The following is a 26,393-nucleotide window of genomic DNA, read 5'->3' as shown; positions in this document are numbered from 1 at the left end:
TGAAGACCTGGACCTAACAGGGACTCATGCAGAAAAATTACAAGATAGAGGATAGTGTACATAATTCACATCACATCCAACTCCACAAAGGGAAATGATGCTGTATTATTTCAAGTAACACTGAATAATAGTGGTGTGCTGAAAGCTGCAGATAATTGTCAAAAAGTTTTACAAGAAATTATAGTGGTACAGGTAATTGCAAATTATAGCATATTGTTAGTGATGATAAAGAACGCCTGTATGCACCAACATTTTGATGAAAACAATGCCAGATCTTAATGGACTGAATAATATACTAAACCTTTTGTTAATGGGCAATGCAGTTAATTAATGCAAGCTTGCAAATCTACATTGCCAGAAATCCTGTAGCCTTCAAGGCTATCTCTGGGGATGCTACCAGTTCATATCCAACATAGTCCAGAATCATCAGTTATGTATGATAATCTTAAGAATGTTCAACTAATTGCTTTCCAAACCCTTCAACCTCTCAAAACTTTCATTTCTTTGTAACCTTCAAATTTACAACAAAATACCAACTCTAGAGCCATCCTTTGACCTTGGCAGGGATCCGCATGATGACCGCCTTTCTCTGCCCTCCCCTCTTCCATCTTCTAGCAGCTGAGTCCTATGACACCCTTAACTGTAATGCAGCCTTAAATAAGCAAGATTGCAAGCATGGTTGACATTGTGACATACTTTAATAAAAATTAAATGAAAACATACATTTTGACGAAAATCTTCTCTATCTTCTAGCATGTGTTAGAAAAATCTAAAAAATTTGGTGAAGGATGCATGATGCATGAAATACACACTAACACAATTCAACGTTAATAACATTATTAAGCTAAAACATACATAACCAGATTATTAGAACAGGTTAACTTTACATAACCAGATTATTAGAACAGACTAACTTAAGTTAAAATATGTTACAGAGGACAGGAATAACCGTCATATGTAATATATTTTGAATCCAAATACATCTCTCTCTCTCTCTCTCTCTCTCTCTCTCTCTCTCTCTCTCTCTCTCTCTCTCAGCACTTAACAATGTCTTTCACCATTAAAAAAAAATTAATAATTTACTATTGCATATAGGACCCTAAATCATGAAAATTAATCTCTTGCTTCACATCAGCCAGCAACTGGCAATGCAAACTGTATCAGCCTCAGATATCCTAGTTTTTGCATCTGACTGTGAGCACTCACCACAAAAAAACAAACAAACAAAGATCAAGGTAGTTGTAATTTCACAAAACACTGGTAAGAGCTTGACAGACCTGGCATATTTTTGTCCCTGGAAACATACCACTTCAATTTCTACAGGGGAATTAATTTAAACTTACCTTTTCTTTTAAGTAATTTAAATCATCTTCATATGAAGCAGCCTCAGGATGGCCGGTAGGGTAACCAGCAACACAAATCACAAAGTAGTCCCCAAATTCCTTCCTAATGTGATTCACTAAATCTGTGGCATAGTTAAAACCATCTTGAGGTGGAACCCAGTCATCTGCACCATTTGGGTCTGAAATAAAATTCAAGTTTACTAGGGGATATTAACTCACATATAAGAACATTATACAAGCAGAAAGTAATTAAAACACATAAGAACAGTCATACAAGATGCTAAATATAGGAAGGGATATATACGGCATCTGTACAGGAAAAAGAAGGGGGAAAGTCCAAAAGGTGTCTTGCAAAGACAAAAAGGAAGAAATGGGAAAAATGGAATCAGAATCTTGGGACTTCAAAGGGAAACAAAATGTTTAGGATAAAGAAGTAGATATGAAAGAATGAACAAAAAATTCTGATTGAAACAAAGAAAATAAAGATGGAAACCAAAGCTGAAAAGAAGGAAATAAATCATAGACAGCAACACTATAATAATCTACCAAATAGGAATGGGGAATGGGTAAAGACTGAAAGGAGTGTAAAAGATAAAGAAACCAATCAAATATCTTAGGGGGCAAGTATTGTTCTTACAAAAATGAGTGACCCTGGGACCATTAAGAACAACAAACATTATGTTGAAAGTTGGTGGCAAATCAGTCATGGAAGAGAATAGTTGATGAGAATGTAAAAAGTCATCATAAAGGAGCAGGTATCAGACAATTCAGAAAAAGAATATTACAGGAATGATTTAAAAAAGAAAAGGCAAGGTATTTCACTGTGAAAAGTACAAAGAAATAAGACTGCTAGAGAACAGTATGAAAGGGTGAAGAGTGCTAATAATGGACATTTCAATGTGGCTTCAAGCCATTACTGCAGAGATCATCCATTTCAGGTTTAACAACAAAAGTACAAAGTGGACAAGAACAAGTTTTCTAATACATTTAAAGATCTTGATAAGGCATCTGAAAAAGTGGAAAAGGTCCTTAAATAAACAAAGGGTGCCACAAAGACTTACTGAGGAAGTCATGGTACAGTACTAGCATGTTATAATAAAGATCTAGAATTCAGATGGCAGCATACACATCAAGAAATCTCAGATAAATGCCGCTGTCCATCATGAATTAATACTGAGGACTTATGTTTATTATAGCAATGGAGAAACAACAGAACTAAAGGAAGACCAAAGAAATGGACAGAGACGATTACATATCAGTGTTAGTAAACCCCATGATTATGGTAAATGGAACAAAGCAAAGGTGAAGGTGTAGCTTGGAAAGTGGCCCTGGAATGTTGCAGGCAAGGTGTACTGGTAGACATAATACTATGGACTGAAAGTAACAAAAGGAATGCAAGGAAGTGCTCAGGATTGAAAGCTATTAAAACATGCAACAGTGTCAAGTCAAGGAAGAACAGATATTTCAGGAGGTATAAAATTTTTATTATTTTAGTGACTTGCTGGATTTTGCACCAGCAGTAATCACATCATAAATTTACTGTGCACAAAACCTGTGGTTCTCTAAGAAGCAAGAACATAGACACTTACAATAGAATTAAAAGATTCTAGGGGGGGTTTGACAACAAAATGCTGAAATCTGGTTGATAAAGTGTATTGAGAAGACTATTTGCAAATGAGGAATTATCAACGATGTGGTGTACAGAAGCTGGAAAATAAAGGCAGTGCCCAGTTATTGGCGATCTGGTTTTACGGGGCTTGTCTAGTGATGAAAACTGGCAATTTTCGGCACCGAAAATTGCCGATTTCTGCTTATTGGCGCCAATACATACCTAACAGAGGCACCAATAACCGAAAATCAGCACCCTCTAAAAAATTAGGAGCTTATAATTTATTTGAGATGGACAGGAAGGCAGAGTTCTTAAAAAATGGTTTACTTTTGAGGTCATTCTATGGGATTACAAACCTTGACCTGCACAATGTAACCAAGTAATTAGTGGTACTACATATAGTCAAAAACCTCTCACAGAATTGCCTGAAGTAACCTAACAGAACATGCAAAGAGGAACCCTCACAAGATAATAAATCCATGTTAGAATTAATATCTGTATTACTGGTTAGATGAAAAGTCTTTTATTTTGTGGAAATTCCTCAACTTTCAACAACTACAGTTATGAATATGTCAAGACATGGTAGTAACTTGCAACAGACTCTAAGCAATGAACTTGCTGGATAACAATCTAAATTACTGAAAAACCAAAAACAGATAAAGTATTAACAGTCCTACTGGTGCAAAATAATTCAGATATTTATTATTTATAAATTACTTGAAATCATATGAGGTACATGGACATAGTAGATGCCTCCTAATTTCAGCAGGGTATATACAGGAAAAAAGGTTTTAATGTATTTAAGCATATAATGTTTAAAGCAAGCTAACAGTACATTACAAATCATTTACTAAAAGGGCAAACAATACAAAAGTACCTCAGGCATAACAAATAAACATTACTGTACACATGTGTATAAGGTAAAAAGCAAGCTAGCATTACAGTTAAACAAAATTTGTTAGCGACTGAACACTCACATCACATGTAAATGCACCCATGTCTTGCACTTCATATGATGGTCATATTTCTCTGTGGCCTTAGTGTTATTTTTAACAGGTTAGTGTTTTACCAATTGTTCCCCTCCAGTTTTGGGTAACTCTTTCCTCTGTAGTTTCAGCTGATTATTGATAGGAGTGTGTTGAGGCATACAGTAACCACCGTATACGTGGGGGATGTGTTCCAGACACGCCCCGCAAATAGTTAAAATCCGCAAATACTTGCTACCCCCACCTTTAAAAATGCTCAAATATCAGATATGTACTTAAAGTATCAGCCTACACCAAATATACCTTAAATTATTGTCCTATTACTGTATTAATCTTTGAAATTATGTTATTAATATCATTTCAAAGACATCTCAAACATTAGTCCCCTTAACAATATATACATACGTACTTCTAAGCCTTCCAGCCAAAGCAGAGAGAGAGTTACCACTTCGACTTATATTCAAAAAGGCTGGCGAGAGAGAGAGAGAGAGAGAGAGAGAGAGAGAGAGAGAGAGAGAGAGAGAGAGAGAGAGAGAGAGAGAGAGAGAGAGAGAGAGAATTTATGTTTGTTTTTGTCTTCCAAAGATATAATACCTTTCCTATACATTTTTAAAACACTATGAACACACACAAACACAAACAGTATCTTTTCCTGAGAGAGAGAGAGAGAGAAAAGGACTGAACTAAGTATCTATTCATCTATCTATCAATTTCTCATTCTACCCTTTAGAGAGAGAGAGAGAGAGAGAGAGAGAGAGAGAGAGAGAGAGAGAGAGAGAGAGAGAGAGAGAGAGAGAGAGAGAGAAAAGGACTGAACTAAGTATCTATTCATCTATCTATCAATTTCTCATTCTACCCTTGAGAGAGAGAGAGAGAGAGAGAGAGAGAGAGAGAGAGAGAGAGAGAATAAGTCCGTACAATATCAAGACTGAAATCCGTGAGCTTCTGGCGCAACACTTCTCACTTCTTCCCCTCCGGCAAATATGTCAAACTGTCAAGTAATCTGACATTTACCCTCCCCCCTCCTTTCTCAAGTCGAGGATAAAAAGACTAGGAATCACTATTTCTTTGTTTAAAATGTTAAAAAATTTACTACACAAATGCATGAAAAATATTATATTATTACTATTATTATTATTCTTAATACTTGAAAATTAGTATTTATTAGGTAATAATTTATTTATCATACAAAAGAAACATACGTACATAACATGTCGGAAAAATTCTCTCCTCTAAACAAGAGAGAGAGAGAGAGAGAGAGAGAGAGAGAGAGAGAGAGAGAGAGAGAGAGAGAGAGAGAGAGAGAGAGAGAGAGAGAGAGAGAGAGAGAAATTATTATTTTTATATTTAATGTTACTATGTAATCTTATTAAACTTAATATCAATACTGTATTTGAAAATTAGTACGTACTGTAAATCATTATTTTATCATAAAATGCACCCTCTATAAATGCTTATGCTATCATCCTGAAACACTTATATATCATTTTAACATAATTTCAATAGCACTTTAATATAATTTTAATATTTCAATAGCATCAATTCTGAGGATCTATCTTCGCTTTAATGAGGTCGGGTCCGTCCTGAATGGAGGGGAGAAAACCAGTTTCTCTTTCTCTTTGAGTTACATATTATTTAATCTTAGAGTATTATTATTATTATTATTATTATTATTAATCTTAATATTTGAAAATTAGTAAGTTTTTTTATCATAAAAAATGTATTTAGTCATGAAAATAACATCAAAATTCACTAATTAGTGATTATTCCTGACGAAAAAGTCTGCAAATTGCTGAATTTTTTTGAGAATAATTTATAGATATGTTCCACAGAAAATCCCGCAAATCGTGAGAACGCGAATAAGGGAGTTTACTGTATTTTTAGGTATGATGATAGGTCAACCAGTAACGACGAATGTTGCTGGTACTTTGTTTATGATAACTCTATTTGTACCAATAATAATAATAGTAATAGTAATAATAATAATAATAAAAATAATAATAACAATAATTACGTCGTTTAAGTAAATAATAATATTACTGAGTCCAGCTAGGTAGTAAAGACCATCTGAGGTATAATTAGCCTACAGTGGTGACAATTGGGATAACATTAGCATACAGAGAATCATTCTTTTTTTAAAGATGGTATAATTAGCCTATAGTGGTGACAATTGGGATAACATTAACATACAGAGAATCATTCTTTTTTTAAAAGTGCATCTTATATGCCATAAAAAGGTTAAATTTAAGTGTTTAAAACATGGTAATAATAAAGTTACAATCACTTTAATGACTTTTTCTGGCAGAGATGACAAAACAAACAAATCAGGTCAGCCTACATCATCCACATGCATAACGAGTCATCGTAACCTTTCAGTCTTTGAAAAATATATATTTGTGCTTTGCTTTCTGTTCATATAGATATATATACTATTGCATTTTAAGTTTAAAAGATTTAATTAAAACATATAAAACTCATTACATATCTTACTTTAATTTATCTATTAAAGTAAGATATTACTTTGCCATACTTTCAAGAGATGATACTAAAGAATCAAGGAACCAACACTATTAGTTTAGTGCCTTCTTATTTATCATATGTAAGTCTTCACACAGAAATCATCATCAGAATTTTCAAATTACAATTAAAATATAGCCTTTGCTACGCTTTTTTTTTAATAGAGCACATTAAAACATCATGAGACATACCTCCCCGAAGTGCTAAAATATTTCGAAGCCCAACATCTTTGGCTCGTTGAAGGTGCTGAGTTATTTCTGTCTTGGTCATTGAGCAGCAGGTCATGTGCAGCATTGTCTCCAAGCCACAATAATTTAGTGCAGCACCTTTAATTACAGTATAATGACACATTAAGAGGAGTAAAATGTACATACCACTGTTCAACAAAAATTACTTAATACATACCATTGCTTTTATTATTATAAAAAATAAGGTCCTTTAATGAGACCATAGATCTGAATTTCCACTGCCAGACTCTCAAGGGGTTTGCCCTGGGGCTTTTTCTTAAATCAGAGATGAGAGGTGAAAATTAGAGCAACGTAACAAGAGTAGATGGACAGTTAGGTGGAATGGAATAAAGAATTAAGGCCAAAGGCCAAGCAATGGGACCTATGAGATCATTCAGTGCTGAAAAGGAAATTGAGAGCAGAAAGGTTTGATAGGTGTAGCATGAGGAAAACCTCGCAGTTGCACTATGAATAAAAAAAATTAGGACACATTAGATCATGAAGACAGACACTGAAATAGCTGAATCACCCCTTGATACATTATTCTTAAACCCTTGGAATACCTCCCTTCATGTCAGTAATACAAAGAAACTGATTTGCAAAATCTTGCCTTGAATTATTCCTTGAGGGGTCTCACTTGACATAAAAACTAACTGACAATGTCTGGTTCAGCCTGGTCAACAAGAGAAGAATGTCAAATGCTACCTTAACTTAATGAACTACAACACCATCTGTTAAGCACACTGTATCATAACATCTGCCAAGGAGTTTTGTACCATAACACCTGGCCAAGAGATGTTACCCAAACTGCACCTGCCCAGGAGGCATCTGGCAACTAATACACTATTACTGTACAACCACCAAATACCCATTGCTTTCCAGTCATTAAGCTAATTTATCTATTGTGTAATTTTTCTTTTCATGTTTGCTTGTCCTTTTTACTGTTTCTTAGTTCTGTTTTATTTGATTTTTTTTTCTTAGTTTTATTGGCTATTGTAATTCACTAAATTGTATTAAAGTCATTATGTTTTCTTTTCTGAGTAGTGTTTTTTTTTTTATGGTAACGTAGTTGATAAAAAATTGTTCTCGAGTGTGACCTTTCTTTGATTTTGTATTTTACTAGTTTAAAGTTTTATGTTTTGGTGTTTTGCCTCTATTTTAGGTCGAAAATGGCTTAATGTGTTAAAGCCGAAACGTCCCAGTGGAATAAAAATGTTGACTATAGTGCTTGTTTGGCTGTTCCTAAGTATCATTGGTATTATTAAATAGTTTACCCATACCAACAAATTGATATTCTCAATTCTCTTAACACAGGCCAAACAGCATTTATATTACCTAATAAACTGAAATTCCTTAAAAATCATTAACTGGTTATCTGAAAATGTTGATTCTGAAAAATTTCTTCCAAGGATTTGTTTCTGATACTGATATATGCTATCTAATACAGAAAGTGAGAGAGTGCTGGAGGAAAGGGAAGCCATCAAGTTTATGTTTTTTGTCACCCAGTAAAAAAACTGCAACAAATAAAATTTTACTAACTCTGTAGCTTTTCATCAGTAATCATTTGCAAGACACAAAGGTTATACAGATTATAATTATAATAATTGCATTACAATCTTTCGAGTTAAATCCAAATACTAAACAACATTTGATAGATCACTTTCACATTCTTACATACAGTACAAAAGTTATACTCAGTAATATTTCATACAAATCATTTACTTTGTATATGACAACTAGATTTTGTTCCTTATAGCTATGAATTTATAAAACTTTAAACCATTTTTTCTGAAAATACAGAATGTTACAGTGCAATTTCCTTGAGCATTACCAACCATCACAAAACTTTACATTTAAGTTTTACTTTCAAAACTGCCGATTTATGTCAAGTCATTAATGCAGAAGCATGAATAATCAAACAACTGCTTAAAGTAAATCACCCAACAGACACTTTACAATAGTTGATCAACTCCTGAAGATTACCTATTATCACATATTGTGCAGTATAAACATAATGGAATTAACAGTTAGAAGTAAATTTAATTCATATGTACTTCACCAAAATCTCCATATACAGTACATACCAGCAATAGTCAATGACGAAGTTTCAGATTCCCCTCCTGGGTTACCAGCTGGATGCCAGGTAACATCACAGAATAAGGGATCTCCTTCCCTCATTCTGTCAAATCTGAAAGAGTAGAAATTTAAGTCTTTCATGCCAAATGGATTCATATCACTAATATGTATTCTACAACTTCCTGGCCATCCCTGTGACATTTACATTTTGACTATGTTAAAAATTATTCTAACATATTCTTCTGTATTGGGTCCAATTTTTTTTCTTACAGCTCAGAACAGATGAGCACATCAAGATGGCCATCAGAAAAGAAGTCAATACAAACCCAAGAGAGTAATAATAAACATAACTGCAAAATATTATTAGTCTCTTTTTTTAGCTCACACCATTACATGAAATTATTCTACAATATGGTACTATGAAGAAGTAAAAGGTTTAAATCTGAATGAAAAAGCAACCTACTGAAACCTGATATCCTTAAAATAATTCTACATATAATTATTAATTTACAAGAGCCTTTATCTTCTGGCCATAATTACTGTCAGTCATTAAATTTAAAATATAACACACTATATGTCCTTGCCATACTACAGATTTAAATTTGCACTCCCATCCATGATTTCTGAGAATTGAAAGTAAAAAAAAAATCATAATAATTTGACAAAAAGGAGAGCAACAATGAAACAACAAGTAACACAAAACAGCTACTTGAACATGAATAAACAATTTCTGTTGTATGAAAAACCTATTTTTGGTACCTGCTACAGAATGCTTCAAAATAACAGCTTCAATTTTATATTGATGCTCTTCTTCCCATCACACTTAATATGACAGATAAATGACATGATGAAATACCATGATAAAAATTCCAGCTCACCTAGCTAAAAGATTAACAGCTCCACCTTTCGTCCTAGGAGGGAAAAACTCCAATGAAAAGAATTTATCATGGGATTCAATGCGATTATGAATCTTTTCTTTTAGACTGTGATAACCACTAAGGTATTCAGGTTCGTAAAAGTGGTTGTTCTCCTCATCTGTGTGGTGATGATGCTCTTGATGTTCTGGGTGCTCTGGAAGAAAGATGTAAAATGAGTGAAAAATTTATGCAATCACAAGAAATATGTGTGAAAACCTTTTCTCATTAAGTACAGGGCCATTAACTTATAAAATAAGGTAGTCTACAAATACATAAAAAGCAATGCTTAGCTTGCTACCTTAAGACATACGATATTCAAGGATGTCTGTTTCCAAAGCTGCAATGTATCATACTATAATTAACAGTACTATAATTAATCTATAATCTTTACTGTAACTAATCTGCTTGTTTTTACATATGAATATTAGGCCTGTCAAAAAGTGTACTAATGGCATCCCCATGGATTTTCAGAATCTCCAATTTAGTTAGAAAATATAAAAACCGAACTCTTAAAGCAAATCATCATCCATGTCAGCTCAATAACATTACTGATGACCCTAAACCAAAAGTCAAGCATACAGTTAAAAGAGGCCGCAACTCCACTTAAAATTAAGGTGAGAACAAGTTTTTGCCTTTCTTTATATTAGATTTTATTCTCTTCATTATGGAGTGCCAATTTTGTTGCTAATTCCAATTATCCTAAAAAATCTTAAGACCTAATGAACTACTGATGCACCTTTTTTTCACTGAAATATACAATACTGTAATATGAGTGTTGACTTTAGCACGTGTACTACTCTGATAGGATAACTTCACTACACTACAGATAGTGAATTATTTTTATGTTTCATTACAATTAAACAGCAATATTTTTATCTTCCAGGATGGAGATGTGTACTAGGACATATGGTCAATAAACAAGAGTAACTTGTTCGTATCTTTTTTTAACATTTTCTGTAACTGATGGAAATCATCCTTAACACAACGAGAAGTAAAACTGACATCAAGAATAATAAAGAATAACCTTGCTGTTCACACTGAATATTTTTCTGTGACAACAGTACTAACCTGTTCCCGAATTTACCCCATCACGAAGGCTAAGAAACTGCTTTAAAATGGGTAAGGCAACGGGTGTTCCTGGAGATGGAAGCTCCACTGAACCTTCTCTAACCATGTTGCCTGAAAACTGTCTGCACCTGTAAATGAACATCACAAAGTCTGTTAAAAAACTGTAAAAAAAAAAAAAAAAAAGTTTTTACAGTCTTCCCATATAATCAACTCTTTTACAAGATGTTTGTTAAATTTACTGTTGAAAAGAAAAAAATTACATTTTTATAATAGAAGTTTTATATATACTGTACTATACTTAAGCAATTACTTAGCTAACAATTATGTTCGCACAGCATTCCTAAATTCAAAATTCGTGGCAACGCATCACAGTTGCAAAGCAGGGGGTGACAGGCCCCGCCACTGCAATGGGTAGCATGGCAGCAACTTACACCCAACAGCGTTACTCTATTTTATCATCGTCAAGTCCTTGAAAGAGGGGAGGAGGGAGGGTTCCGATTCAGTAATTACTTGGTAAGTATATATAAAACTATTTCATTACAAAAATGTCATTTTTATATAAGTAACTTACCAAGTAATTACTTAGCTGAATCCCACATTAACTGGGGGTGGGATGAATGGACAATTCCACTCCAAAACATTAAGTGTGGTAATCACTTTGAAATAGAAAGGATGGCTAGCATTGAAACAATGCTTGTCACTTCCTCACCTGGCAAGAGAGCTACTGCAGGTGAATACTGCCTCTGGTTGGTGCTCATCTTAACCTGTAGTGGCTTGGCGGTTAAGCCAGGGGTTGGCTCTACATCAGTGGAGGACTTGCAACAGAGGATATGCCTGATCGCTGACAAGACACATGCATAAAAGGCGCCCTTGCCCTGGTCGCAGCACTACAAAATCGAGTAACAAGACAACATTGTCACCCACCCTGACACAACGAACCACTACCCATCCATAAGGACTGGTGGGCTCTCCAGGTACAAAGTACCCCCAGACTTCCCAAAACTGACCACCCTACATAAAGGCGAAGAGACAGAAGAGAGAAAGAATCTCTCCTATGCTTCTTCCCCCAATACCATGCCAGCCACTGTTTACGGTTCGAGGTTACTGCAATTTTCAAAAACTGTTTCCACTTCTTTCCAAGTACTGAGATGCGAAGATCAATTTGCACCACCAAAAGGTAGACTAGAAAACGGACGAGAGGGATAAATTGTGCTTGAAGGCGAGAGAGGTAGCAACTGCTAAGACTTCATGTGCTTGAACTTTGATCATAGGCAAAGTGTCTTCCTGAATCTGAGAATGCACTTCAGAGATCAGGTCTCTTATAAAGAATGACAGAGCATTCTTCAAAAGAGGACGAGAAGGATTCTTGACAGAACACCAGAGGTTGCTAGCAGATCCTCTGATCTTCTCAGTCCTTTGCAGATATTTTAGGGCTCTGACTGGGCAAAGAACCCTTTCCTCTTCCTTCGGGCCCTGGATTTCCATTGAACATCTAATATGGAAGGAACGAGACCAAGGCTTAGAAGGATCCTCATTCTTGGCTAAGAAGCCTAGGGTGAATGAGCACACTGCATCCCCCTGAGAGAAGCCTTCCCTATTGTCAATAGCTTGCAGTTCACTTACACATTTGGCCATTGCCAAAGCTACGAGAAAGGGAGTCTTCCGCATGAGGCTCTTGAGGAACACAGAACTGAGAGGCTCAAAAGGAGGACCAGTGACCCACTTAAGAACTACATCCTTGTTCCAAGAAACCAGGTCAGACTTCTGCTTAGAAGTGTCGAATGACTTGATGAGGTCATTAAGATCCTGATTAGATGAAAGATCCATACCTCTGTGTACAACCCTTGGTGATATCTCTTGAAGTGAGATTATTTGAGTAGCCACTGTCTTTGAGGAAGCAGCCCGGGGAAGTCTACCAGAAGATGTAGAAGGTCCAGGAACCATTCCTTTGTGGGCCAGAACAGAGCTATGAGTGTCACTGAGATGTTGTAGAGTGACAAGAACTTTTTCAGGACTTCCCTCACCAAGTTGAAGGGTGGGAAGGCATACAGATTCAAGCCCAACCAGTCTAGGAGCATGGCGTCCGTCGCCCATGCCAGGGGATCCAAGGATGGAGAGCAGTAGAGAGGAAGACTATTGTTTCTTGAGGTGGCAAACAGGTCTAAGGTTGGTCTGCCCCACAATCTCCAAAGGTCGACACAGACCCAGTGATTCAAGGTCCACTCGGTGGGAAGGACCTGCTTCCGGCGGCTCAATTCGTCCTCCAGGAGGTTTAGTTTTCCCTGAATGAACCGAGTGACCAGTGTCACTTGATTTTGGGTGCCCAAAGAAGATCCTTTGCAGCCTGGCAGAAGGAAAAGGAATGAGGGCCCCCTGTTTCCAATAAACAGAGAGGTGGTGTTGTCCACATGGAATACCACTGTCTTGTTGCAAGTTAAGGTCGAGAAGTGCTGAAGACCTAGATGAATGGCCTTCAGCTCCTTTACATTGATATGAAGATTGCTTTCCTCCAGGGACCATGTCCTGGAAACCTCCTGAACCCCCAGAAGGGCTCCCCAGACTAGATCCGAGGCATGTAAGTAGAAGTCTAGGTTGGACCTTGGAGGGTGAAGAGATCTTCCCTGCAAAAGTCTTCCTTCAGATAGCCACCATTGGAGGTCCTGAGTGATGGGAAACAAGATGGAGTCTGGTTGAGTCTTCCTGTCCCAGCTGGCTTTGAGGTAGAATTGGAGAACTCTCTTATGCAATCTGCCCAACTTGATGAAGGTCTCGATAGACGATAGAGTCCCTAGAAGGCTCATCTACTGATGGGCTGAACATGATGAGAGATCAAGGAAACTGTGTATCGTCTGGAGGCAGCTTGTGATTCTCTTCAGGCACAGAAAAACCTGAAAAGTCCGAGAGTTGAGAATCATCCCCAAACAGAGACTCTCCTGTGTCAGGGCTAACTGAGACTTCTGGAGATTTAAATGAATTCCTAGTTCCTGAGTAAGGCGAAGAATTGTCTGAAGGTCCTTTGTGCACTTCTCCTTCGAAGGAGAACAAAGAAGCCAGTCGTCCAGGTAAAGGCTGATGTTGATACTGACCAGGTGGAGCCATTTGGCGAAAGGGGAGAGGACTCGGGAAAACACTTGAGGAGCCGTGGAGAGGCTGAAGCAAAGGGACCCAAACTGGAAGACTTTTCCCTGGACGGTGAACCTGAGATACTTCCTGGAATCTGGATGGATGGTGATATGGAAGTATTCAACTTGCATATCCAGCATTATCATCCAATCGCCTGGGTGAATGGAAGCCATGACTGACTGGTTCGTCTACATTTTGAACTTCGTCTTCCTTACGAAGTGATTGAGGGCGCTTACATCTAGGTCTCCAAACCCCCGACGTTTTGGGGACTACAAACAGACAATTGTAGAAGCCCTGTGTGTGTACAGTATGCCCTCGACTTCTTCTATGGCTCTCTTCAGAAGGAGAGAGGACACTTCCTTCGAAAGGGCTGAATGTTTCTCTGAGCCTCTTGAGTAGGCCATCAAGACAATGGGAGAGGTGACCAAAGGAGGGTCTCCAAGAACAGGATGCAGTAGCCCTCCTTTTAAACCTTGATAATCCATTGGTCTGCCCCCCTGTGACCCCATTTCTCCCAAAAATCACAATTTTTTAAAGTAAATTGTATTTTTCCTAACTATACAAACCTGCGGTCCTTTACATTATGAATTACTTTCAGCGAAGCTGGAAACGGCCATTGAACTTTCGAACAAGGTGGATGTTAATTTTCTAAATTGCCTTTCGGCCCAGGTGTCATACTGAGGTGTGGCATGAAGTGAGCAAGAAAATGTAATGTAAAGAACCTCAGGTTTGTATAGTTAGGAAAAATACAATTTACTTTCAAAAACTGTGATTTATTCCGACACGATATACAAACCATCGGTCCTTTACATTAGGAAGACTAGTTGGTTGGAGGGAGGAATCTGAGTGAGTCTCTATGAACTGACTGGAGTTTGCTACACCTTGGCTTCCCTTCCTGGTTGATAAAACCTGCCTCTGACAAAGCGATTGGGTTGTAAAAAAAGCAAGATCAATTATCAGACTTCTGGGCTTTTTCATATGAATGAGGAAGACATCATTTCATACAACAATAGGCTAGGATGAACCTTAAAAAGGGAGTGGGTTTGCTTCTATGATCCTGAAAAGAAATAGAATGGAAGCTCGAAGTGTATGCTTACCTGCATCGACTGCCAGATCCAATATGTAACGGCACGTCCACTCTATGCCCGTAGGAAGAGAACCAGGGGAAGAGAAGGAGAGGCCAGTCACTCCCAAACATTCTCACATCCACAACTGCACATCTTGGGCGAGATGCAACCCTGTCCTGTTAGAGGATCTGGGTAAGCTACACAACTTGTTGAGCAGCCACCACAGGTCCCAAGGAAAAGGTGTCCAAGGACTTGTGGGCAATATCCAGAAGGTGGAAAGAAGTGAAAGTGGTCTGCTGAGACCACATGCCCTATTTCAATACCTGAGGAACCAATAGGTTCGTCGGGAATGCGAGGGTCGAACCAACGCTCTGGACTTAGTGAGCTCTCGGGCAGAAGATACCGGTGTCTTCTTCTCCAGCAGCAGAATACGCTCTCCTAATTGTCTCACAAAGTCAGAAAGAAATCATGTTCTTGGACACCTCTTTCTTGGTTGCGCCAGCATCAATGAAGAGTCGTCGACACTTAGGCTAGATATGGCGAGTTCTCTTCAGGTAGCGCCGCAGCACTCTAACAGGACACAGTAGCATCTTGTCTGGGTCATTACCAACAAAGTCCTCTAGGGAGGGAATCACGAAGGACTCAAACCTAGCGTCAGGGACCGATGGGTTCTGAGTCTTTGCTAAGAAGTCCGGGATGAAATAGAGTGTAACTGATCCCCATCTCCTCAAGTATTTAACACTGAAGGAAAGTCCATGAAGTTCTCCTACTCTCTTCGCCGATGCCAGGGCAATCATGAAGATGGTCTTGAGGGTCAGATCCCTGTCTGACGACTCTCGTAAAGGCTCGTACAGTGCATGAGTCAGGTTCCTTAGAACGAGAGTCACATCCCATCAGGGGACCTGGGGTCCCTGGGTGGGCAAGACCTCTCGAAGCTTCTCATCAGTAGAGAAATCTTGAAAGAACAGGAGATATCTAACCCTTCTGCTGGAAGATTAGGCTGAGTGCAGCTCTGTAGACTTTTACGGCTGAAACGGAGAGAAGTTTCTCTCAGCAAAGAAAGATGAGGAAGTCTGCAACCTGCTGAACAGTAGCTCTGACCGGAGAGATACCCCATCTATGACACCAACGACAGAAGACGGCCCATTTTCCCTGGTATACCGCTGCAGAGGGCTGCCTGAGGTGTCCAGCCAACTCCGTCGCTGCGTGACATGAAAAGCCTCTCGCTTGCAAAAGATGCTGGATAACCGCCAGCCATGAAGACACAAGGACTGCACTGCCTGGTGGTACCACTCTACGTGGGGTTGATACAGCAGGTTGGGCCAGGGAGGAATCTCTCTCAGTGCCTCAGAAAAAAGAGCTAGCAGGTCGGGATAGCAAACAACCTGGGGCCATTTGGGAGCCACAGGAATCATCCTGAGATTTGGAGTGATCATCACTTGGCTGATCACCCTGCGACTCAGACAAGACAGAGGAAAGGTGTAGACGTCGTCAGTGGCCTATGGGTCCGGCATGACCAAACAGAAGATCGGAAGTTTCCTGTTGTGCAGGGTGGCAAACAGATCTATGACTGGATGCCCCCACAGATCGAACAATCCCTCCGCGATGTCTGGGTGAAGGGACCACTCTGTCCCTATCACCTGATTCTGATGGCTGAGCTTGTCTGCCACTACCTACAATCCTCTTGCCTGGAATGTACCTGGCTGACAGCTCTACCGAGGGCCAGAGCCCACTCGTGCAGTGCATTGTCAACTGATGAAGTGGAAGGGACACCAGACCCCTTGCTTGTTGATGTATGCCATTACCGTGGAGTTGTCGCTCATCAACACCATGGAGTGTCCCATCACTCGATCCTGAAACTCTTGGAGGGCCAAGAAGACTGCCTTGAATTCTAGGATGCTGATGTGAAAGTGCTTGTCACCTTGGTGCCACACTCCCGAAGTCAGATGTTTCCAGGTGTGCGCCCCACCCCTTGGTCGATACATCTGAGAACAGAAGCATGTCCAGAGGGGGAGTATGTAGGCATACTCCTATTAAGAGGTTCCTGTCGTCTGAAGGATTCTGAGTCTTCACTACGAAATACGGGACGAAATCGAGCATAACTGGTCCCCATCCCCTCGAGTGTTTAACATCAAAGGAAAGTCTGTGTAGTTCGCCAACTCTCTTTGCCGATGCCAGGGCCAGCAGGAAGACGGTCTTGCGGGTCAGATCCCTGTCTGATGACTCTCATAACGGCTCGTATGGTGCACGAGTCAGGCTCCTTAGAACGACAGTCACATCCCATGCAGGCGGCCTCAGATCCCTGGGTGGGCAAGACCTTTCGAAGCTTCTCATCAGTAGGGAAATCTCGAAGGAGGAAGAGATGTCTACTCCTTTCAGCCTCAAGACTAGGCCGAGTGCGGCACGGTAGCCTTTTACATCTGAAACAGAGAGAAGCTTCTCTCGGTGAAGGAAGACGAGGAAGTCCATGACCTGCTGAATAGTAGCTCTGACTGGAGAGATACCCCGTCGACGACACCAACCACAGAAGACGGACCGAAGCAGAGTGCCCTAAATTAGAAGACTATCTCCCCAAAGATAAAACGGAGGTACTTGCAAGAGGACGGATGAATGGGTATTTGAAAATACGCATCCTTCAAGTCCACCGTAAGCATGAAGTCGTTCTCCCTGATGGAAGCAAGCACAGATTGCGCTGTTTCCATCGTGAACCGAGTCTGGCAAACGAATCGGTTCAGGGGAGAGAGGTCTATGACTGGTCTCCATCCCCCTGTGGCACATGCTGGGGATAGGAGGGTTTAGAAGGTTTATCAACATTCATTCTCAAAGAAAGAAAGGAAATTTCCCACCAAAAATCTGAAGGGCAGTCAGGCAGAGAGCGAAGCAAATTGGAATGTTTACATCTGGGCAGGCGGTACTCCCGCCTCCCGGACAGTAGTTATCTGCCTAACCACCTTGTTTAAAAGTTCAACGGCCGTTTCTAGCCTGCGCTGAAAGTACAGTAATTCCTAATGTAAAGGACCGAGGGTTGTATATTGTGTTGGAACAAGCAGTGATTAAACTATTATACCTGAGGCATTGTACCTCAGAATTCCATTAGTAAAGAGGGTAATGACTTTCTCTGCAACTGAAACACAGGTACTGCAAAAGGAAAATTGAGATGTCAAAAGGTATGGCCATCAAATGTAAAGATTTATGGCAGGAGTACAGTTGGAAGATCACATTAAGAAACAGGTGGAGAGATGTGGTATTCATCTAGGGAGATGGGGAGGGGGGCAGGAAGGACAATGTACCCAAGGTTAGGTTAGTTTAGCGAAGGTTAGGGTATGATGTATCCCTACAAATACTACATGCTCACATAATTTTGTGAAAAGGTTGTCATGTCAAAGCTTATCCAGTAAAGTAATATACATGCCTTGGCTTAGGTTATGTTAGGAAGCATCCCTTTAATCACTATTACTGTTGCTAATACGATTTAAAAATAACTCAATAATACAGGGTATCTTAAGTACACTTTCTCTGACTGCATGGTTTTCAAATGTATACAAGAAAATACTTCATACAGGACCTAGGTGTATGCATAACTCGGACTTCTGCATGCCACCTTGAGAATTTTCTAACAATCTAGGATGTGTACTGGCTCTCACAACAGCCAGTCTACTCAGAAAATAAGTGATCTTAAATGTGAAAGTCTATGGTTTTTATGACGTTCTTGATACAATTTTGAACAATTTCAGAGAAAAAATTTTGTACTGGATGTATTTAGTTTATGAAAATCATTATTACTAAACGAGTCAGTGATTTTAAATGAGTACTGTAACTGTATTATTCTTATGGTCTTTGGTATGGTTTGAAAGAATCTGATTCACATTTCTGGGGAAAATGGTTGGTTTCCCTATTACAAGGCCCCTATATTTGCCAAGAATTAGGAACCAAAGTGGGAACTACAGACTAACCTTAGGGTCAGGGTTGACTACAGGGAGGCACAAAAAGAACAACAAATAAACACAGTATACTGTACAGGTAGTCACCGGTTTACGACGGGGGTTCAGTTTTTACTCAACATCGTAAACCAAGAAATCGTCGAAAATCGTCAAAAATCCTAGGAAAACCTTACTTTCAATGCTATGGGTGTATTGAAAACAATGTAAACTGCATTTTTATTGAGTTTTTCATCAAAAGAGCCTCCAAATTTTTATTATTATGCCATTTTGGAGCCATATTTCTTCCACTGGATCAGCGTACGAAGCATCGTAACCTCGGAACATGCGTTGTAAACCGGGAAATAATCTCTCATGAATATATTTGAAAAGCGTTGTAACCTTGGAACATCGTAAGCCGGACCCGTCGTAAACCGGGGGACTGCCTGTATAGGAAAACTCATTTTGTTTGTAATCTATGGTGACCTATGCCACTTGGGAAGGGCCCAGGGTTGTGTATTGACCATTAAGGATACATCTTGCATCATTTTCTTATTACAGCATTATTGTTTGGAAAATGTTCCATTATATGTTCTTGGTTGTTGGGAGGTGACAGGTTTTTGAGCTACATGTGCTATTTATGACCTTTCCTGAGATCTTTTACATTATTCCATTATACAATAGTCAACAACTTTTTCAACCGATGAAAACTTCATAAATTCTCACTCTGAAAACCAAGATGTTTTCAGCCTTCGGTCATTTTCTTCAACAGTTTCTTCATCTTCTGTACATGAAGTGTTGATAAAGATCTTAAGTGATATATTTTATAAATATCTTATATACCATAAGTTGTAGAATAACTTCCTATCCATCTGAAAATAAGGTTATCCCCTCCACTGATAAACATTTCCCTTCCAAAAAAAAAAAAAAGCAACCTAGGCTGGAAGGGTTAACTACCAGGATTGGGAATATGACAACAAGAGTGTGCCTTCTACTGAGTACTTCCTGACCTCAAGGTAGGGAAAATGAAATGTGTAATATTAAAAGGGGTACAGGGAGGCCCCTTGGCAGTTACAGCTCAATGTGCATGTTTACGTAGAGATGAATTTCTGTCTCTTAGTTTTAAGACTGATGGTGCTCTAGGGCAAGACAAAGTAAGTATACCTTAGTTTAACCAGACCACTGAGCTGATTAACAGCTCTCCTAGGGCTGGCCCGATGGATAAGAGGGTATTTCTAAGTAATAGAGACACCGCGGGTATTTAACGAGAAATGGCAGTTTCTTATAGTATTTTGGTTGCTTATTTACAATTCAACGTTATTTTTTGGCGGTCGGCTGTAATTAACCTGTAATTGTCCCCTGAAGTACATCCAACAAGGGGTTTCCTAACGCGATCTTCACAAGACAGAGCACGGCTACGTCTGTTTCGAACGGTTCATATCCCGTCCGGCAAGTGCAGTACCTTGGAAACTGGTTTTTTCAACACTTTTAGGGCTTCTGACACTGGCGGTGCATTTGTTTGTTGTCGGCCAAATGGAATGTCCCTTCGCCGTGTTTAGTACTGGCCCGGGGTGAGTTACCCATACGTTAACAAGTTATTGCACTTGCCAGACAGGATATGAACCGTTCAAACAGACGCATCGGTGCTCTGTCTCGTGAAGATCGCGTATGGAAACCCCGGATTTTTATCGGGTCCCCTTACCGTAGGGTAGAGTTCAAAGGTAAATTGTAAGTTAATTACAGCCGACCGCCAAAAATTAATGTTAAATTGTTAATAAGCATCCAAAATACTATAAGAAACTGCCATTCTCGCTAAATAACCCCCGTGTACCTATAACTTAGTTCTACCAATAAGATTTATGTTACGTGGCTAAGAACCAGTTGATTACCTAGCAACGGGACCTACAGCTTATTGTGGAATCCGAACCACATTAAACCAGAAATGAATTTATCACCAGAAATAAATTCCTCCAATTCTTCATTGGCTGGCCGGAGACTCGAACTCGGGCCTAGCAGAGTGCTAGCCAAGGGCTCTACCAACTCGTCCAACAAGGAACTATTAAAGGATGGAGAAGGGAGAAGGGGGCAGGAAGGCACAATACCCACCCTGGCAAGGGCACAACACAGTAGGTTATGTTTAGGCATTTATGACTCTAGGTGAGTTTGGGACGATTAGGCCATATTATTTTCGGCCATGACCCTGTTGGGCCATCACAACTTTAGGCCATATGAAGTTTAGGCCATACGACAAGATGAAAGCTACTTGGGACAACGTATTTAGTACTAGCCCCTCCGGGATGGGATCAAAGTATTATATACACCCATTTGCCAATTTGAATGTTACAGCCTAAATGACTTATGGCCAAAATGATCAGGACCCATCTGGGTTAGGTTAAGTTAGGTGAGGAGCCATAAGGATTAGCCTCTACCAAAGAGGACCTCATGCCCTATGTTAGGTCAAGTTATGATGCCTCCTCACATTTTGCTCCTAACTTTTAAGGTGCTCTAGGTCAAACTAGCCTAGAGGATTGAGAGAGGGTCGTAGCCACACCGCCCCCAAAACCCCATGTCAGATATGCACAAGATGTACTTGGTTAAATTAAATTAACTCTGGGAAGGTTAGGTCTAGCTTAAGATGCATCCGTGTAGCCTAAATGTCCCACCAATATTTTCATGCTTTACAACTTTTTGTGTTTGTAACTATTTCTAGGCTACAAATGAACTAGCCTACTTAATTTCTTACTAAATCTGTTGGGACTTATGCATTTTCTACTTTTCTAACTGGTGCATTTCACAAGATTTTGGTTTCACCCAAAAAAACGCTGTTTCCCACGTGGCCCCCATAAGTGTTGGATACAAGAAAGGAAAAACTTAATTGCTAGAAATGCATGATAACAGGTCACAACAATATGTGGTTCAGAATGAAATAAAGCATTAGGCTATAGGAAATTTTTTACTGGCGCATCACAGTGGTAGCCTCAACATTCTTTAGACCAGCTGCATACTCCTCATCTACTAGAAGTCAAGTAGCCTCATCGTTACGAATTAAGTGGTACTCTGAATTATCTGTCTACGATCATTCCGATTTTATGGTCACGTTAACACGACTATAACAATAAACATCATTTCAAACGGTCAAGTGTACATGGGATCTAATTTACAAAAACGTCTATCCATTGCCAAGAATGAGAGATCTTTGGATCATGATGTAAACAAACGTTTCCTAGTCCATCTGACTCCAGTGCTTACCTTTACGTCAACTATAAATTACACTCAACTAATAAATCGACACTTTCAAATTCCCACTTCTTCCAAGATTGTACTATAACCTGGAGCCATGAACTTTAACATCCCTCTTTTGAAGTTCAACTCAATTTTGGAAAGATTAGGAATGAAGTCTGGAAACCGATATCCAGAGGAGCTAAGGTCGGGAGTGGGACATCCTGAGACTTATTAGAAGCAGAACCTTCCTTACAATTACTGTTGGTGGAGGCAATTTTTTTCCGGGGGTTGGGGGATTGGAGAACTATAAAATAATTGGGAACTTACAAAAACTCTATTTCGTGTATGTACATCTATGCATGTATGTATGCACACCACTATATATATATATATATATATATATATATATATATATATATACATATATATATATATATATATATATATATATATATATATATATATATATATATATATATATATATATATATATATATATATATATATATATATATATATATATATATATATATATATATATATATATATATATATATATATATATATATGTGTGTGTGTGTGTGTGTGTGTGTGTGTGTGTGTGTATATTATTATGTGTGTGTGTGTGTATCAGAAGTTAATTGCTAAAAACTGGCCGATACATTATCAGTAGGCGAAGGACACAAATGCCGTATGATGATCAGTATATATATATACTTGAATAATCATCAGCGTTTCTGAACCCCAAATGTAAATATTCAAGCCTAAATGACAAAAAAAGAGTGAGTAAAAGATTCAGAACAAACAACAAGAGGAAACGTAATCTCAGAAAAGGGGAAATGTTAACAACGGAAACCCAACTATAACTCTCAAGATCTTGCTGGTGAGAGGCCACCACTTCACGACTCACTCGTGTTGCATCGTAACGATATATTGAAAGCTGATATCGTTCAGTTGTTGAGGCCTGCCTAAACAGAAAAATTGAAATTTTCAAAAATGTAAATTTAACATAATTCTGTTGATATAAATAGATCTAGTTCAAACATTTTAGATCGGACATTCATATTTTTTATGAAAACTTTCCTATATAACACTTAATTCGGCTATAACATGAACGAAAACTGCTCTGTTGTCCTGTAAAAGCCAACCACAATTTTCATGCCGCTCTGTTCTCATAAAGCAGAAACTGGTGAAAGAGTATGAAAATATTTCTAGAAAATATAAAAGTAAATATTAGCGAGAGCACGGTGATGGGGTAAATGAAAGTAGTGATGATGAAGGATGATGAAAAATTCAAGTGGGTCATTCAAATACGTAATGAAAAGTAAATGCAACAGATAATTTTGGGATGAGATCTGAGGTATATTACAGAATAAGTGAATCACGAAATGTAGCAGCTTTCTACAAAAGGTTTGAAAGACATGTTGGGCGATTTAAAAAAAAAGTTAGGGAGCAGGAAGGGATAGACAAACCAGTTCTTCTTTAAGAAAATGCAGTGTGAATGTAGACTGCAAATTAGAGCCAGAGAGTACAAGCTGAGATGAACTGACTGCATAGCATTTGTGGAGTCAGAAAGGTTGGTGTGAGAAATGCAGGGGTGCAACGAAGGTATAGTAAAAGGGTTAGCACGGGTGAATGGGTAATGACTCAGAGTATTGTGATCACGTGAAGAGAACAGATAAAGATAAGTTGTCGTTGAATAGGCGCAGAAACGCAAGGCCTTTGATATGAAGGAATCGCCAGAATATGTGTAAGAGATGTATGTGGAGGGTCGACGAACCTTCCGTGTAGGTAATATGAAGCAGTTGATGGCAAGGAAGTTCTAGTTTTCCCCCGTTCAGTTGTTGAAGGTTTCCCGTGGGGGCGACTGGTTTTTGCTTTTTCTCTAAAGCCGCCATCTTTAACCGGAAACCACTTAACTGTTAAATTTTCAGAATATGACGATCCCACAACCCAACTTAGATAAGGTCCTAGTATTTAAAGTAGGTGCTGTGGCCAACTGGTGCAGCGCTCTCCTTAGGTTTGGTAAGTCTGGTGATTGTTCTTTAGCTACCAACCATCAGTTCTTCCAGATGTCAATGGATGCCAGAATTTTGTTTGGATCAGTAAAAAGAGCGTGGGGCTAGCACCTTGCACCACAAGGGTAGCTGAGAAACATAGGTCTGTAATATACAGTATGTATATATATATATATATATATATATATATATATATATATATATATATATATATATATATATATATATATATATATATATATACATACACACACACACACACACACACATATATATATATATATATATATATATATATATATATATATATATATATATATATATATATATATATATATATATATTATATAGAGTCTGAGTCTAAACGTAATGTCTGTAATAATTTCTTTCATTCCTCGCAGATAAGTTTTTATACTGTGTGCGTGTGTTAATAGCTCCCTTATCAGAAAGAATACGGTGGGATATTAAAATGAAACTTTTTATTCCTGGAACAAACTATAGAAATAGATATAAACAAACTGACAGGGCAAAGTAGAAACATCGGTGCACTGAAAATGAAAAGAAACAAAAGATGAGCATTTAAACTATTACACACAACACAGCGTGGCTTGACATTTATTGTTATTGTGATTAATTAGTTAACTCTGCCTCATGTTAATTAAAAGGATTAGGCGAAGCAATATGTTGCAAATAGCTTAAAAACACCTTTCTGACCCTGAAGAATAAGATTGTGTCGCACAATCACCTTGGTCTTTACTTAATATTATAGATTATGAAGTATTTAGATTATTAACGGACGTCATGCCGAGATAAAACGTAACCAGTTTATAGCGGGGCCCCCAGTTAAATGAGGATTCCTGCGAATAACTGCAGTGACAGTTCGAATATCAAATCATAAACGAATGGAACAGATTAGTGCATGAGTAAATCTGAACCAGAACGACGAAGAAAACTAAATTACGAAACGTACGCTGTCAACACATTTTCTGCTCAGCACGCAGACCTGTCACAATTTTGTGAATGAATCTCCCGCCCCTTGCTGGGATGTGATAGTACGACTACTATCGCAGGCGACAGCAGAGCGTGATGATTCTATCTTGACTTTTGTCGTCGTTTACCCTGAATGTTTGGCGATAATTTTTCTGTCAGTGGTTCCTTACAACGTTTTATATAAAGCCTTACTTTTTTATCGCTTGTTTTCTAATACAAAATTAGTTATATTGCTGTTATGTCATTTGTCTTATTACGTACAAGCAATGACAATAATTTTGTAGACGTGACAGCGTCAATTTCCTTTCCTCGAAGATGGGCACTAGCCTAATATACTGTTCATTTCAATTTGTCAAATTTTTTATAAAAAAAAAAAAACTAAAACCAAATCATATAACAACGCCTCCAGAAATAGGCAGCTGTAAACTTAGCGTTCATTATACGGAAAGCCAAGCTACCGACTCTACAACTGGATAAATATTGACTTTGAGATACCAAGATTAGTTTTTTCTAGAGTTTGTCGTGTCTTCGTATCGGGAAAGGACAATACTCTGCTGAAACCTAAATGTTGGGAAATTCTGAACTCAGTTGCTCGTCAGTCTCGGTCGTTCACAATTCACCTCTGTAGTCTAAATTAAACCAATCTGCATCTGAGAGACAAGTCGCAGGTAAAAAAAAAAATATAGTGACCTGAATTTTTCTTGTAACAAGAGTTTAATTTTGGCAATCGTTTCGCCAATTCATGATAAAACAAACATTGCTTATAAATCCCAAGGGAGCTTTTGCAAAATTAGTAAGTTTTACTCCATTTCGTATGTTTTCCTTAAGAGCCTAAGTCTGAGGAAAAAATCTTGCTGATATAACTTGTCACAATCCTCATCACTAGCACCTTACAGACGACACATAAACAAATATCACAGGTTATTGACCAAATCAAAGTGCGTCGGGGTTATACTCACTATTCGTTGCTAGATGTGCATCCGGGAGCGTTAAGGATCGTCGACTGCCAATGCCTTTGCTTTCTCGATCCCGTCCCAGCGTTACGTCGGCCAGGCTGCCTACTAGGAAAATGAGACCGGTACACAGTCGCTCTCCTCCTTATGTACCCCACTGGCCTGAGTTACTTGCTAATAATTTACAGATCATAGGTATCGTTCTGGTTGTGATGTTTGATGCTCTTCATCAGTTTATAGGATAGAAATATTTGACTGTAACAACTCTGTGTAAAAACTTTCTTGAATGACTAAATGTGCTAGTGACAATAAAAATTACAAAATTAAGACTAGTGCCATAAGGCACTAACTCTCAGCGGT

General features: G+C 38.5%; 1 protein-coding gene across 2 annotated transcripts in view; it reads right to left on the bottom strand.

The window, feature by feature from the left end:
• Window positions 1–26,157, bottom strand: part of LOC136828643 (methylenetetrahydrofolate reductase (NADPH)) — a 40,569-nt gene extending 14,412 nt beyond the window's left edge. The window contains exons 1-6 of one of the 2 annotated variants that reach the window (XM_067086681.1): window positions 26,040–26,157; window positions 10,744–10,871; window positions 9,637–9,829; window positions 8,767–8,870; window positions 6,647–6,781; window positions 1,344–1,522 (exon numbers count right to left, since the gene is read on the bottom strand). In XM_067086681.1, the coding sequence (XP_066942782.1) occupies window positions 1,344–1,522; window positions 6,647–6,781; window positions 8,767–8,870; window positions 9,637–9,829; window positions 10,744–10,849 (717 nt within the window). In that variant the 5' untranslated portion in view covers window positions 10,850–10,871; window positions 26,040–26,157. Of the gene's footprint in view, window positions 1–1,343; window positions 1,523–6,646; window positions 6,782–8,766; window positions 8,871–9,636; window positions 9,830–10,743; window positions 10,872–22,099; window positions 22,348–26,039 lie in introns of those variants that run through there. The other variant, XM_067086682.1, reaches the window with a different exon arrangement.
• Between the last annotated feature and the right edge of the window lie 236 nt (window positions 26,158–26,393).

This window comes from Macrobrachium rosenbergii, chromosome 43 (genome assembly GCF_040412425.1).
Source record: "Macrobrachium rosenbergii isolate ZJJX-2024 chromosome 43, ASM4041242v1, whole genome shotgun sequence".
Lineage (NCBI taxonomy): Eukaryota > Metazoa > Arthropoda > Malacostraca > Decapoda > Palaemonidae > Macrobrachium > Macrobrachium rosenbergii.
Note: the sequence above shows the minus strand (reverse complement) of the source record. Positions and strands in the feature narration are given on the sequence as shown.